The sequence below is a fragment of the Pongo abelii genome, chromosome X (assembly GCF_028885655.2).
Source record: "Pongo abelii isolate AG06213 chromosome X, NHGRI_mPonAbe1-v2.0_pri, whole genome shotgun sequence".
Classification (NCBI taxonomy): domain Eukaryota; kingdom Metazoa; phylum Chordata; class Mammalia; order Primates; family Hominidae; genus Pongo; species Pongo abelii.
This window is the reverse complement of record NC_072008.2, coordinates 146019620-146034628: the sequence shown is the minus strand read 5'-3', so window position 1 is coordinate 146034628 and position 15009 is coordinate 146019620. Positions and strand designations below refer to the sequence as shown.

The 15009-nt window shown below is 37.6% G+C and overlaps 1 protein-coding gene across 9 annotated transcripts in view; it reads left to right on the top strand.

The window, feature by feature from the left end:
* ATP11C (ATPase phospholipid transporting 11C) overlaps positions 1-15009 on the top strand; it is a 206476-nt gene that overhangs the window by 106386 nt on the left and 85081 nt on the right. For all 9 annotated transcript variants that reach the window (XM_063721043.1, XM_024240892.3, XM_063721042.1 and 6 more), the window contains 3 exons: positions 6942-7031; positions 9428-9508; positions 11388-11495. In XM_063721043.1, the coding sequence (XP_063577113.1) occupies positions 6942-7031; positions 9428-9508; positions 11388-11495 (279 nt within the window). The remainder of the gene's footprint in view (positions 1-6941; positions 7032-9427; positions 9509-11387; positions 11496-15009) is intronic.

Here is a 15009-nt window from a genome sequence, read left to right as displayed (position 1 = left end):
GTTTGAACACCTGTATTTTTTTTTAGCTGTGCAATATTTTAAATAATAATGCTTTAATAATGTTTTAGTCAAAATGAAAATATCTTTTTTTTTAAAATTATTATTATTATACTTTAGGTTTTATGGTACATGTACGCAATGTGCAGGTAAGTTACATATGTATACATGTGCCATGCTGGTGCGCTGCACCCACTAACTCGTCATCTAGCATTAGGTGTATCTCCCAGTGCTATCCCTCCCCCCTCCCCCCACCCCACAACAGTCCCCGAAGTGTGATGTTCCCCTTCCTGTGTCCATGTGTTCTCATTGAACACCTGTATTTAAATCCTGGCCCAACCACTTACTAGTTGTGTCACCTTGGCCAAATTAATCGCCCTGATTCTAAATGTCCTCGTTGGTGAAATGGGGCTAATACTCTGTGAAACCACTTCTTATAGCTCCTAGTACCCAGTAGTCATCATTCTGCAAATGTTATTTAGCTAGTCTTTACCTCTGGCTGACCGGGTTAGGTGCTAGGTTGGCCTACTGCCATCTCTTGTAGAATGGAATAGATCTTGAAGATTTTCCTCACTTCCTCATGTGCCCTGGCAAGGCAGAGATAAAAGTTGGTGACATTTGGTTCACTGTACACTTGTAATCACTTAAAAGCTGAAACACAAAATTATGCCCTTCCTTAAAAATATATGACATTTTGGTTTTCAAATATGCATTTAATTTCTCGTTTGGGCGGTGATAAAGTAGTGATCATGTTTTGCTGGGAGATTAACATGTAAAATATGGTCAGGACAGGTGAAAATTTTGTTGCCTAATGAGCAGATATGTAGGCCTATAGAACATTTTATTTTGGATAAAAATATCTATTTCCTCTTAATCTTACACACTAGTGGCAGAAATTTTATTCTCAGCCAGAGGTTGACATACTTGTGCCTAAAATAGTGAATAGTTCTTTTACTGGAAATTTTGACTCACCTTGTGGTATCCAATTAAATGGTCTATAGTAGTCCTTTGATTCAGAATTGTGGACTTGTAGAGTTAAATGGTCTTAAGAGGTTATCTTGTTCAGCTCACTGACTTTACAGATGGAGAAACCAAGGCCAGAGAAATTTAGGCACATGGTCACCAAGCAGAGTTAGTAATAAAACCAGGAGTGGAACTACTTTATAAGGTCTAGTTGCTCTGAATAAAGAGGTCTTTTTACATCATTGTGCTGTTTGGGTTCCTTCCTCATTTTTTTTCTCTCCTCTTGCATTGTGCTTGGCATGGGGCGACAACTCAAACGGTAGCTGCTATTGTTATTTGTGTTTCTGTGATTATTATTACAATACTGAGTAGTACTATTGATTTCCTCAGGTTCATGTATTTTGAATGTGTGGGATACTGTCTCCTAAATGGAGGCCTTCAGGTCTACTCCGAAAAGACCAACAATTTCATAATTTGACTTTTTCTTCCTCACATTGTCTTGACTGTTTGTATTTATACCAGAATTTTTTAAAAGATTATTTTTTCAAAGTATACTATTTATAGAATATGTTAGCTGCCTTCCAACTTTGTAGCAAGTGTTGATTTTCTTTCTCCACCCTTCAGTCATAAAAATAACTATCTTAATTGGATGCTGCTTTTGTTTACAAATACAACCAGTAATGTGACATTATAAATGTTAAGGCAGGGAACACTGAAGACAAACATTTTGACCTACTTTAAATTTTATTTGCTTATAAAAGTAATGCTTTTTTTTTTTTGGGAGACAGAGTCTCCCTCTGTCGCCCAGGCTGGAGTTCAGTGGCGCAATCTTGGCTCACTGCAAGCCCCGCCTCCTGGGTTCACACCATTCTCCTGCCTCAGCCTCCCAAGTAGCTGGGACTACAGGCGCCCACCACCACGCCCGGCTAGCTTTTTGTATTTTCAGTAGAGATGGGGTTTCACCGGGTTAGCCAGGATGGTCTCGTGATCCGCCTGCCTTGGCCTCCCAAAGTGCTGGGATTACAGGCGTGAGCCACTGCGCCTGGCCTAATGCTTTTTGTTTTTTTAATCTCCTGGGAACACAAATACTTTCCTTAGAAAAATTTGGCCTCTACAGCCTCACAAACTTTAATGTACTCTGCAGGGATTTTGGAAATCACCAGAATTTTGTAGCTGGTGCAAAACTTGGAAATTCCCTTCTTTAGCAAAAGGAGCATTGATTGTACTCTGCTATGAATTTTAGGATCTTTAGTTTCCATCATGTTTATCTGTTGTGTGTGTTTTTTTCCTTTAAAAATTTTAAAGATATTTTTAAAAAATTAATTAATTGTTTTTAAATTTTATTTTTAGTAGAGACGGGGTTTCACCATATTGGCCAGGCTGGTCATAAACTCCTGGCCTCAAGTAGTCCCCCTGCCTCAGCCTCCGAAAGTGCTGGGATTACAGAAGTGAGTCACTGCAGCCGGCCCTTTGCCCAGCTTTTAATGGAGTTGATTTTTTTTTTCTTACTGTTTGAGTTCCTTACAGATTCTGGGTATTAGTCCTTTGCCAGAATCATAATTTGCAAATATTTTCTCCCATTCTATAGATTGTCTGTTTACTCTGTTGATTATTTCTTTCACTGTGCAGCTTTTTAAGTCCCATTTGTTTATTTTTGGTTTTTGGGCATTTGCTTTTTTGTCTTCGTCATCAGTTATTTGCCTAGGCTAATGTCCAGAAGAGTTTTTCCTAAGTTTTCTTTGAGCAGTTGACTGCTAACTTTATTATTACTTTAAATATCTACTACTTTATTTTTACCTTTTTCTCTTTCTTTTTTGCTGCTATTCAGACACATTAAAAGTTATTCAGACACATTAAAAGTTATTTGGAGTCTTAAGTTCCTCATCTGCATTTTTAATGCTAAACCATCAGCATTTTTAATGATAAATTGGAAATCTTGGGTAAAACAACTGGTAAAAACAAGTAAAGTTCTAAAGCCTCCTTTTGCTTAAATGAAATAATTGACTCTCAAAGCTGAGATTCTCTTCAACTTTCCTCCTTTGGGAAATTTGCTTAGTAAGTTTATAAAGTTTTGGTTTCAAATTAAATTAGGTGATACATATTTGAGGCAGTGACCCATAACTTTTTCACATAATTTCACCTTTAGTGGCCACACTTGTGTACAGATTATTTAATCCACTACAAAGCATATATAAAATGCGTTGTATGTACCGGGAAGGCTGACGTTTTTTGTTTGTTTGTTTTTGAGACAAGAGTCTCTGTCGACCAGGCTGGAATGCAGTGGCGCGCGATTTCAGCTCAATGCAACCTCTGCCTCATGGGTTCAAGCGATTCTCCTGCCTCAGCCTCCCAAGTAGCTGGGATTACAGGCACCCGCCTGGCTAATTTTTTGTGTTTTTAATAGAGACAGGGTTTCGCCATGTTGGCCAGGCTGGTCTCGAACTCCTGACCGCAGGTGATCCACCCACCTCAGCCTCCCAAAGTGCTGGGATTACAGTTGTGAGCCGTCATGCCCAGCCCAAAGCTGACGTTTTCTGTATAAATAGTTTTAAACATGTTCTAAATGTCTGGGCTGCTTTTTAAGTTTATGGTTGCACTTAAAGATAGTATAAAATAGGCCCGGTGCAGTGGCTCACACCTGTAATGCCAGCACTTCGGGAGGCTGAGGTGGGTGAAGTTCGAGACCAGCCTTGGAGATGGTTCAAAGGGAGACCCCGTATCTACAAAAAATACAAAAATTGGCCGGGTGTGGTGGCTCACGCCTGTAGTCCCAGCACTTTGGGAGGCCGAGGCGGGCAGATTGCCTTAGCTTAGGAGTTTAAGACCAGCCTGACCAACATGGTGAAACCCCGTCTCTACTAAAAATATAAAAATTAGCCAGGTGTGTTGGCGAGTGCCTGTAATTCCAGCTACTCAGGAGGCTGAGGCAGGAGAATCGCTTGAACCTGGGAGGCGGGGGTTGCAGTGAGCTGAGATCACACCACTGCACTCTAGCTGGGGTGACAGAGTGAGACTCTCTCTCCAAAAAAAAAAAAAAAACACACACACACACAACAAAAATTAGCCAGGCATGGTGGTGTGTGCCTGTAGTCCCAGCTACTCAGGAGGCTGAGGCGGGAGGATTGCTTGAGCCTGGGAGGCAGAGGGTGCAGTGAGCTGGGAACGTGCTACTGCACTCCAGCCTGGGTGACAGTGTGAGACTCTGTTTCAGTAAATAAATAAATAGTATTTACTGACCTCTCCAAGCAAGAACTAACTTGTAACAAAAACTGAATTCTCATCATTGTGTCTAAAAAACTGCTATACACATTTTCTTCTTGTGATTAACTTTTTTTTTTTTTGCCATGGAGGTCATGCTTGAGATAACATTGTTTTTGGTTTGTAGCAACTGACCAAGCTGGAGAGTCTACTTTTTAGATAAACAAGTTAATTTGAATAACTTGATGTATATGGCTATAACTCAATTTCACTTGTAGTTAAAAAACTCTAAAAAGTAGACTTTTCTTGGTCTGCATTAAAATCTTACATTTGTATTATACTAAAAAAGATGTGCTAGAAACTAAGTTTACCTTTTAGTTAAACCAGTAGAGTAAATGGCTAGGACACAAGTTTTAATAAAGATTTCTTGTATACCTTCTGTGTGCTAAACTATTGTTCTAGGCACCTGTGATAAGGGGACTTAGGACATGCTCCCTGATCTCTTAATAGCTCATGACTTGATGAAGGAGAGAAAAGGGCAGTCATTTCCTATGAAGGGAATAATCAGAATTCCTCAAGGAAGCAGTTCATTTAATAAAACAGTGGTCAACTAACAGTTGGGACTTAAAAACAACAACAACAAAAGTATTATTCCCTTTTGATGTGTTTATATCACCTTTCACAGATGACTCTGTAATGCTTATTTGATTAATTAAAAACTCTTTAATTTGGGAACAGAAGGGTAACGTACCAGAAGCTCAGCCATTAGCCTGTTGTTGGAGTTTAGCTTATTGTTTTAGAAAGTTGATTTTAAATAATTGGGACAGTTAAAAATGCTAGTCTGTCCTATGTCAGCTTCAAAGTGACTGAATCAGTGGTTTTGAGTGGCTTCTATTTTTGGTCACAAGCTACCTTGGGAATCTCACAAAAAGTGTGGACCTTCTTCTCCCAAGTGATGCACATCCATGCACAATTCTGCATTTATTTTAAAATTATCTTCCCTAAGGCACTTCTTGGATTCCAGGGTAGAACCTTTTCTAAGTTGGTTATTGGTTGTAATGCAGCTGTTTTACTGAATGTACTTGCCTCCTGTTGTGTTTTTTCCCTGAGGATTCCCTAAATTTTGAGCCCATAAGCCTTTTTAAACTGAAAGGTTAGTAAATTCCCATATATTATGTCATGGTCTACAACTTGGCTTTTCAGTCACCTCTTATTAAAGGATATGTTCTCACATATTATACAGATAATTGGGATGGGCTTTGGTAATTGGTAATTGGTAAAAGTTTCATGCTAAATCGCACATGGTCAGAAGACGAGAACTCTTAGGCCAACTGTCAGCTGCAGAACTCTAAAATGTAAATTTAGCTTTTTAGGTTAAGAAACACTTCCTTCTTTCTAGTTTCTGGTCTTACTAGGTTATCTGAAAAATTCAACGTTTTTTGGTCACTTTTAAATGATTCAGTCCTTGAGCTTAAGGTATCAGGGACAAAGTACGATTGACAGTTGGCCTAAGAGTTCTGGTCTTCTGACCATGTGCAATTTAGCATGAAACTTTTACCTATTACCAATTATCAAAGCGCAGCCCAGAGTGGTATGTTATTGATTAAAATGAAAGCCCTCCATGGCCCACGGTTGTGTATACACCTTCCCAGCTGTCATGGAAATTGGAGGTACTCATAGGGACAGAGTGACTCATAGGGGTATCTGTTATGATCATCAAGACTCCAGAGGTTAGCTGAGCCAGAAATTAATGTGTTCATTCATTCCTCCAAATTATTTATTTATTTATTTTATTATTTATTTATTTTTGAGGCAGGGTCTCACTTTTTCGCCCAGGCTGGAGTGCAGTGGCACCATATCAGCTCACTGCAGCCTCCGCCTCCTGGGTTCAAGCGATTCTCGTGTCTCAGCCTCTCAAGTAGCTGAGACTACAGGCGTGCACCACCATGTCCAGCTAAGTTTTGTATTTTTAGTAGAGATGGGGTTTCACCATGTTGCCCAGGCTTTTTTTTTTTTTTTGGCGACGGAGTCTCATTCTCACTCTGTTGCCTAGGCTGGAGTGCAGTAGTGAGATCTTGGCTGACTGCAACCACTGCCTCCCAGGTTTAAGCGATTCTCCTGTCTCAGCCGCCCGAGTAGCTGGGATTACAGCGTGCGCCACCACACCCGGCTAATTTTTGTATTTTTAGTAGAGACAGGGTTTCGCCATGATGGCCAGGCTGGTCTCGAACTCATGACTTTAGGTGATCTGCCTGCCTTGGCCTCCCAAAGTGCTGGGATTACAGGTGTGAACCATTGTGCCTGGCTATCCAAATAATTTATTGTCTGCCTTGTACCAGGCACTGTGTTGAATGTTGGGAAAATTGTAAACAATACAGGTGAACAACCTGCTCCTATAGAACTCTTTGCTTATCGAGGGAGGAACTTTAATTTAAAATGTACACATATATAACTCACTATAATGAGTGTTATCAAGTAAGTATATATAGGATGACATGAGAACACATAACAAGGAACCTAATTTAGATTGGGTCAGAGAAAGCAAAGGTATGAGACTAGATGGTTATTGTAATGCGTAGAATGAAAGCTTCATTTCTGAAAAAGGGTTTCATATACTGTGCCTCTAAATATATGCTTATGTATATGTGTGAGATTTCGGTTTCAAAGTGTTGGACATACTAAATATCACTTTATATGATAATGTGGACCCATAATCAGTCATTACTATTAAGATTTTTCAAGTTTTCTTCATAACAGTGTTCTTTTTTCTTCCTCCCTTATAGTATACGCTTTGGAATTTTCTCCCAAAGAATCTGTTTGAACAGTTTAGAAGAATTGCAAATTTTTATTTTCTCATAATTTTCCTTGTACAGGTAAGAGCTCCTTAAACAGCCACTTAACTTTTAGAAACTTGATTGCTTTAAACGAATTTTCAATCTATTTCTAACCTTAAAATGCCATGTAATTAAAAAAAGACATTCCAGAGCTTATTATAATGACTTCTTAAAGTAGAAACATAACATTTAAAGATTATCATTTTATAAATTTCTAAAGTTGTGTTTTTACTAGAAAACCTGTTGAGATTTTGTTTCATTGTTACTTTATTTGAAATTTTTATGGATATCATATCTTTGCTTATCCTAGGATGACGTGTGTTGTGTACCATTAAATGAAATGGAATATATCAAAACTGAAAATAGTTCAAACTAATAGTTTTATTTTGTTACATACCAGTTTCAGCCTGATTGGAAACTTCTCACTCATCTTCCTGATTACCATTTTTGCTCTCTCTCATTCATTTACTCACTTTAAGGGTGAGAACCTAGTTAGATCAATCTGCTTCTCTGTATTCTTTCTACTGTTTTGTGTTTTAAATTTTAGACAGTTTAAATTGTATCTTCCATCTTTAAATCTGTAAGCTATTAAAATATTTTCATCGCCATAATTACCCCTGAAAATTTTACTACATTAAAGGTACTTTTTTTCTCATTTCATTTTTTAAATGAAGCAGAAAAATCCCATTGAAATTGCTCAAATGCCCTGTTGATGTTAAGTGCTTCTGTTTACTCACTTTGAGGCTTTGAGTAAATGGTACTGTAATTGAATTTAGCCTTGCTACTTAAAATCAATCTGGGATATAATATGGGCAAGAGCCTATTTTAATCCTGAATGATGGAAGATTTGAAAAGGAGCTCCTCTGGATCCATGGTCAGATGTCTTACAGATATAGAATAAACTACCTAGAGGATTCTGCTTGAAAGAATCATTCTAGTTGGTGGGCAGCACATTTCATTTCAGTTCAGCAAATGTATACCACTCATCCACCTACTATGTGCTGTGCAGTAGGACAGACAACAAAAATGGTAGCAGGTACAATGAAGATCAAGATATGGCTTTTCTACTCTTAAGGAATTTATGCTATAGCTGAGAAGACCAGTCACATAACAGTCATGTATTCACTTAATGTAGTAAAGCCATTCAAGAAGCATTAACAGAATGCTTTGGGTATACAGTGTAAGTTATCATTTTTTTCTACCCAAGAGGAATTTGAGAAGGCTTCAGAGAATAGATGCTATCTGAACAGAGCCTTTAAGGATTAGAAGGATTTACTTGGTGGAGAATGCTGAACTGGTATTTCAGGGATAGGGAAGAGATTGCCTAAAGTCACAGAGCCATGCAGAAGCCTTGTGTACATGGAAGTATATATTGTATCTACAACACAGGGTGTATGGCAGAGGCAGGCCTTGTTGAGGGTTGGAGATGAGAGTCAATGAGTTAGGAGGGCAGATTGAACTCAAAATCATCCTCCCTTAAATGTAGTTCTTTTTCAGTATTTCCTGTCTCAGTGAATGATGACAACATTCACCTAGACATGCTAACCCAATACTTGGAAGACATCTTTAATAAGCACTTACATCTAACTCTTGGCATTTTTGCCTCCTAAATATTTATAGAACTTCTTTCCATGCCTGCTGCTGACAATCTAGTCCACGCCATCATCTTTCATCTAGATTACAGCAATAGCCTCCTAAATAGACTCCCTGCCTTCACTCTTGTTCCCTTCTAATTCATCTTCCACAGAGCAGTGAGAATGATCTTTTCAAAATGCAGTTCTGTTCATGTGACCTTTCCTTGCTTAAAACTTTCAAGGATTTCCTGCTATTTGTGGGATAAAGAATGAACAGCTTACTTTGGCCTAGAGGGCTCTGCACAGTCTGGCTCCTGCCTCCGTCTCCAGCCCCATCTCACACCACACTCCCTCTTGCCACTGGCTTCCTTTATTTCCTAGAGACCTGCATATACTGTTCACTGTGCCTAGAAAACTACCTTTCGTCTAGTTAACTCCTATTTACCCTTCAGACCTCAGCATCTACACACTTGTTTTACTGTCTGATTTTTCCTGTAAGCTGCCAGCTACATGAAGGCAGGGACTTGTCTCCATCTTGTTTAAAGTAGTATCTCTAGAGCTTGGCTGATAATAGCACAAGCGCTGACAGAATGGTGCTCAGCAAATAGGTGGTAAGTGAATGGGTATATTTCAATAAAGGGGTTAATCCAAGCTGGGATAAAAACTATGCCTGAATTTAGGACTATTTCTTAAACTAACTGCCATGTAGTTTGGTTTTGTTTTAATGAAAATTAATATTTACCCTACTACTGGAATGTGTTTTGTCTGTGTTTCTGTTTGAAATGTTTGCAGCATGTAAGTGCTGCATATGAGTTAATGACAAATTTTCATTTTATTTTCAATTTAATTGTATTTACCTAGGTCACAGTAGACACACCAACTAGCCCAGTTACCAGTGGACTTCCACTTTTCTTTGTTATAACTGTTACAGCCATCAAGCAGGTAAATTTCTTATTTACACTTGCACCTGCATTTCAGTCCAGGCTTGTTGGAATTTCATTGTCAAAGGCTCTTTTTCATATTTATATACAGTGGGTAGTATCCTTTATGGATTTATTTTATATTTGGTTCCTCTTGAAAACCTATTAAAATGATAGGCACACATCCTTAATGTATTTCCTTGTTTCCTCTTCATTATCTGTGTATGTGGGTGTAAATGTAAAAGAAAGAGCAGGTAAAAGGTACAGCCCAGTCAGGAAATAGGAGGTAGATTTTTTAATGCATATTAATTGTTTCAGTGTGGTATGTCTGTGTGAAAAACTCCCATTTTTGTGGATTTTTAAAAATTGTTTATGCCTGTAGCGAGAACTCAAGGGAAGAATACTTTAATTTTCTTGTTTTTTCCTTCTACTGCTTCAGGGGGTAGTAGGTAGAGGGGACATTTCCTGTTTTTTGTCAGAGCTGATAGACTGCCACAGATTGTGATATGGATGTCTTTGAAGTATTTTGAACATTTTGTATGCTAGTATGTTTGAAAAATTCCAGATGAAAATGGAAACAGGAAATTGGAGGTGAAAGGGTAGGTTAACAGTGTTAATCATGTTTTGTGTCAGTCCACAGCATCTGACTATTTACAAACATATTTTTAGATGATACTTAACAAAGCGCTTTTAAAAAGGATACCAAAGAAGCTTGCAAAACAAAGGCCTTCTAAGCATTATTGGGAACAAGATTACCTTTCCTCTTGGGGTTATCTGGTCTTATATCTTGCTTACCAGGAACTATAAGCATATTTTATCAAGTGTTCAGTTGCAAAATAAAGACTTTTGGAATGTTCTTTTCCTTAGACTGATAGGATTATTTTCTTTAACATCATAAAATTGCTGGTTCCAAGAATAGCATGTGTGGTTTTCAAAGGCTTTTTTACTGATTCATTCTACTCCCAATACTGGTTCATGTTAGGACCTTTATTTTTTCACCAGCATCACAAAATGTACTCTATAAAGTGATAGCTTAGCATTATCATAAAGAGGACAGAAGAAGAATGGATATAGTACCTGAGGGGAAAAAGTCGGGGGAGGCGATGAAGAGACTTTTCAAGCAGTTGTATTTGAAAAGGTACAGACATTATTACAACGAAAAAAAGACAAAGGTATATAAAAAAGGAGAGGAGGTCATGCTCAAACATTCATGAACATCCTTTAGATCTTTTGGCTTAAATCTACTTTAGATGAAAAGTCCAAAGTAAAATGAGCCATTAGATCTTTCTCTGACTACTTTTAACTGGAAACGATGAATATCAATTTATATTTTCTTTTGTCACCAAGTCAGTTGAAAAGTTTAGCTGTTGATCTCTACAACTTATCATAACTTCTCTGCCAAAACAATCCTAGCTTGCCTTTTCTATTCTCTGTGGGTGAGAAATAATTAAAATACTCCCTTGGAGATGATTACTCGAACAGTCTACTACAGCATATACAAAAGATTATATGTAAGTGATTATGGCTATAAGAAAATACAAACCCAGGACAATCTTTTTTCAAAGTAAAAAGTAGAGAGAATTAACTAACTCAAATAAGAGTACAGTTAATCATAGCCTTTCACACATGAAAATATTAAGTCTCCAGTGCTTGTGTTTTCATTAATGTTTAAAGAGTGGAGAAAACTTTTAACACAATAAAGCTATTTATCTAAGGAGTATTTTGAAAGTGTGTCTCAGATTTGCTATTAAAATGTGTAGCATTGTCTCTTTAGCATTCTGAGTTTAAATTAATGCTGGAATTATAAATATTTGGTGTTGACTCATGGGAGGATATAGAAATTTATTAACAGCTTTATTTCATTATCTGAACTCAATTATATAGTTATTTTTATCTTTCAGGGATATGAGGATTGGCTGAGACACAGAGCTGACAATGAAGTCAACAAAAGCACTGTTTACATTATTGAAAATGCAAAGCGAGTGAGAAAAGAAAGTGAAAAAATCAAGGTATTTTTTCTTAGTCCACTCCTTTTTTAATGGCAAAAATACACCATTTTAAAGTGTATAATTTAGTGTCATTGAGTACTTCATAATGTTGTGCAACCGTTAACTCTATCTAGTTCCAGAACATTTTCATCACCCAAAAAGGAAACCCTATACCTATAAGCAGTCACTCCACATTTCTCCCTCCTCCCAGGCCCTGGCAATACTAACCTTCTTTCTGTCCCTATGGATGTATGTATTCTGAATGTTTCATATTTCTTATGTGTCCTTTTTGTCTAGCTTCTTTCACTCAGAATGTTTTTGAGGTTCATCTGCATTATAGTATATAGCAGCATTTCATTCCTTTTGATGGCTGAATAACATTTCATTTTATTTATTCATCAGCTGATGGACATTTGGGTTGTTTCTACCTTTTGGGTATTATGAAGTGCTATGAACATTGAATTACAGTTTTTGTTTGAACATGTGTTTTTAATTCTTTGAGGTATATACCTAGGAGGAAAATTGCTGGGTCATACTGTAATTACATGTTTAACTTTTTAATGAACCACTAAACTATTTTCCATAGTGCCTGTACCATTTTACATTCCCATCAGCAACATAAGAGACTTCCAAGGTAGTAGTATTTTTTTTGACAATCTCAGGCGATTGTTTATTCCAGTTAATCATTGTTTATTATTTACCCAGTAAGACCCTGTCAAATAACATTTTTGACTTGTCCATATCAAACACTAATTTTTTGGTTCTCGTTAGATTTTTTAAATTAAAAAATTATGTTTTTAGAGCAGTTTTAGGTTCACAGGAAAATTGAGTAGAAAATATAGAGAGTACCCATAAACCCACTGTCCCCAAACACATTTTCTCTGGCTGTCAACATCCCACACCAGAATGGTACATTTGTTACAATCAGTGAACCTATTTTGGCACACTATCACCCAAAGTCCATAGATTATACTAGGGATCACTCTTGGTGTTGTACATTCTGTGGGTTTTGTTAAATATAGGATACATATCCACATAGCCTACATTTGTATATGTGTACATATGTATCCATAGTAGTATCATACCAGGATAGTTTCACTGCCCTAAAAATCTTCTGTTCTCTTCCTGTTCATTCCTTATTCCCCCCAACCCATGGTAACCAGCGATCTTTTTGCTGTCTCTATAGTTTTGCCTTTCCTAGGATGTTACATATTTAGAATCATACAGCCTTTTCAGATTGGCTTCTTTCACTTAGTAATATGCTTTCAAGTTTCTTCCATGTCTTTCCATGGCTTGATAGCTCATTTGTTTCTAGTGATGAATAATATTTCGTTTTCTGGATATACCATAGTTTATCCATTCACCTACTGAAGGGCATTTTAGTTGCCTCTGAGTTTTGGCAATTATGAGTAAAACTGCTATAAACATTTGTGTGCAGGTTTTTATATGGACATACATTTTCAATTCATTTGAATAAATACAAAGAAGTGCTGAATTGTATGGTAAGAGTATGTTTCGTTTTGTAAGAAACTGCCAAACTATCTTCCAAAGTAGCTGTATCATTTTGCATTCTCACCAACAATGAATGGGAGTTCTTGTTGTTCCACATCCTCACTGGGTTTTGATGTTCTCACTGGGTTTTGATGTTGTATGTTGGCCATTTTAACAGGTGTGTAGTACTATCTCACTTTTGTCTTAATTAGCATTTCACTGATAACATATGATATGGACTTTCTTTTCATATGGTTCTTTGTCATCTGTATATCTTCATTGGTGAGATGCTGCTTAGTTTTTGCCCATTTTTAAAGCAGGTTGTTTTCTTATTGAATTTTAAGAATTCTCCATATGCCCAACAATAGTTAAATTTCCTTGCATCTTCTTATAGTAATGATGGGAGGAAGACTACAGAGTGGGAGGGTCACCAGTGTTTGACATAGAATGTCTTCCTTTTTCTACTTTTTCTTTTCTCTATTCTCTACATTCTGGTCAAGGGGGAACTTGTGCCGAACTAGGTTAGGTTAAGATCTGAAGTTTTCGAAACAGTTGTAGAAACTCAGCATTGTTGATCAGCGTAAGAACCAAAGGCAGACTGAGTACAGTGGCTTACGCCTGTAATCCCAGCACTCTGGGAGGCCAAGTTGGGTGGATTGCTTGAGTCCAGGAGTTGGAATCCATCCTGGGCAACATGGCAAAACCCTGTATCTCCAAAAAAATTAGCCAAGCAGTCCCAGCTACTTGGGAGGCGGAGGTGGGAGGATCACCTAAGCCCAAAAAGTTGAGGCTGCGGTGATCTGAGATCGAGCCACTGCACTCCAGCCTGGGTGACAGAGTGAGACCCTGTCTCAAAAAAAAAAAAAAAAAAAAAAAAACCCGACAGCAACAACAACAAACAAAGGCTGCCTGAATGATTCATAGCATCCAATCTGTTGTTCCCAGTACACTACGTAAAATTGCAAAGCAGGCAAAGGCCTCCTACATCTCTCCCTTTCTTTCATTTCCTCTTTCTGATTTTGTTGACACTCCACCCCACCCCCCTTTACAAAGGCCCCCATTTTCCACTTTCCCTCCACCAAGCTTCTTTTCCTTGAGGCTGAACTCAACCAGGTATAATCTTGATTAAATAAATGTGAAGCTATTGTGATTAAATTATTGTGTGAGATGCTATTTGATGTAGCTGTTTCTGGAGTGTAAGTGTGTGGGAAGAGATGCTTATTAGCCAGCAGTCTCTAAATAGCAGATTGCTTGGCTGGGGAGTAGGGGGAAAGAGTTTGTTGAGACTCCTTTTGAGCAAGAGAGAGACTTGGTCTGCATCCTTAGTGTGGTGGGGAGTCTTTGAAGTGTTAAAGCCGGAGAGTGACTTGATGATTTTTAAAAATAAAACTGGAGTGAGGCAAAATGAAAGCATGAATGTGCAATCAGAGAGATATAGCTTAGGCAAAAAATGGTAAGGGCTTATATTAGGATGATAGTAGTATTGATAACAATAATAAAAATAGTAGTCACCATTTATATAGTATGTAATATATGCCAGGCAGTCTTTTTTTACATTCTATTAACTCATTTAACCCTCAACAACAGCCATATGAAGTAGGTATTTTTATTATCCTCTCTTTACAAATGATGAAACCGAGGCATAAGGAGGTTAAGGAACTTGCCCACTACTAGTAAGTTGGAAAGCTGGGATTTGAATTAAAGCAAGCCTAGGTGTAGAGTCCATGCTCTTAACCACAACTCTCTACTACCTGTTTAGATTTTAAGGGAAATGGATATATTCAGGATATTTTTTGGAGGTAGAATAATCAGAATTTAGTGATTTGTTGGATATAGTGGGTGAGAGAAACAGAAAAAAAAAAAAAAAGAATAATTAAGATAGCCTTCCTGGTTTTGGCCTGAGCAACTGAGGGAATTACATAGTGCTATTAAAGAAAATGCTAGTGCTTTTAAATAAGATGGGGAAGCCTAGGAGAAAAACAGATTTAGGGACAGAGGTGGGAGTGAAGAGAAATCAGGAATTCACTTTTGGCTATGTTAAGTT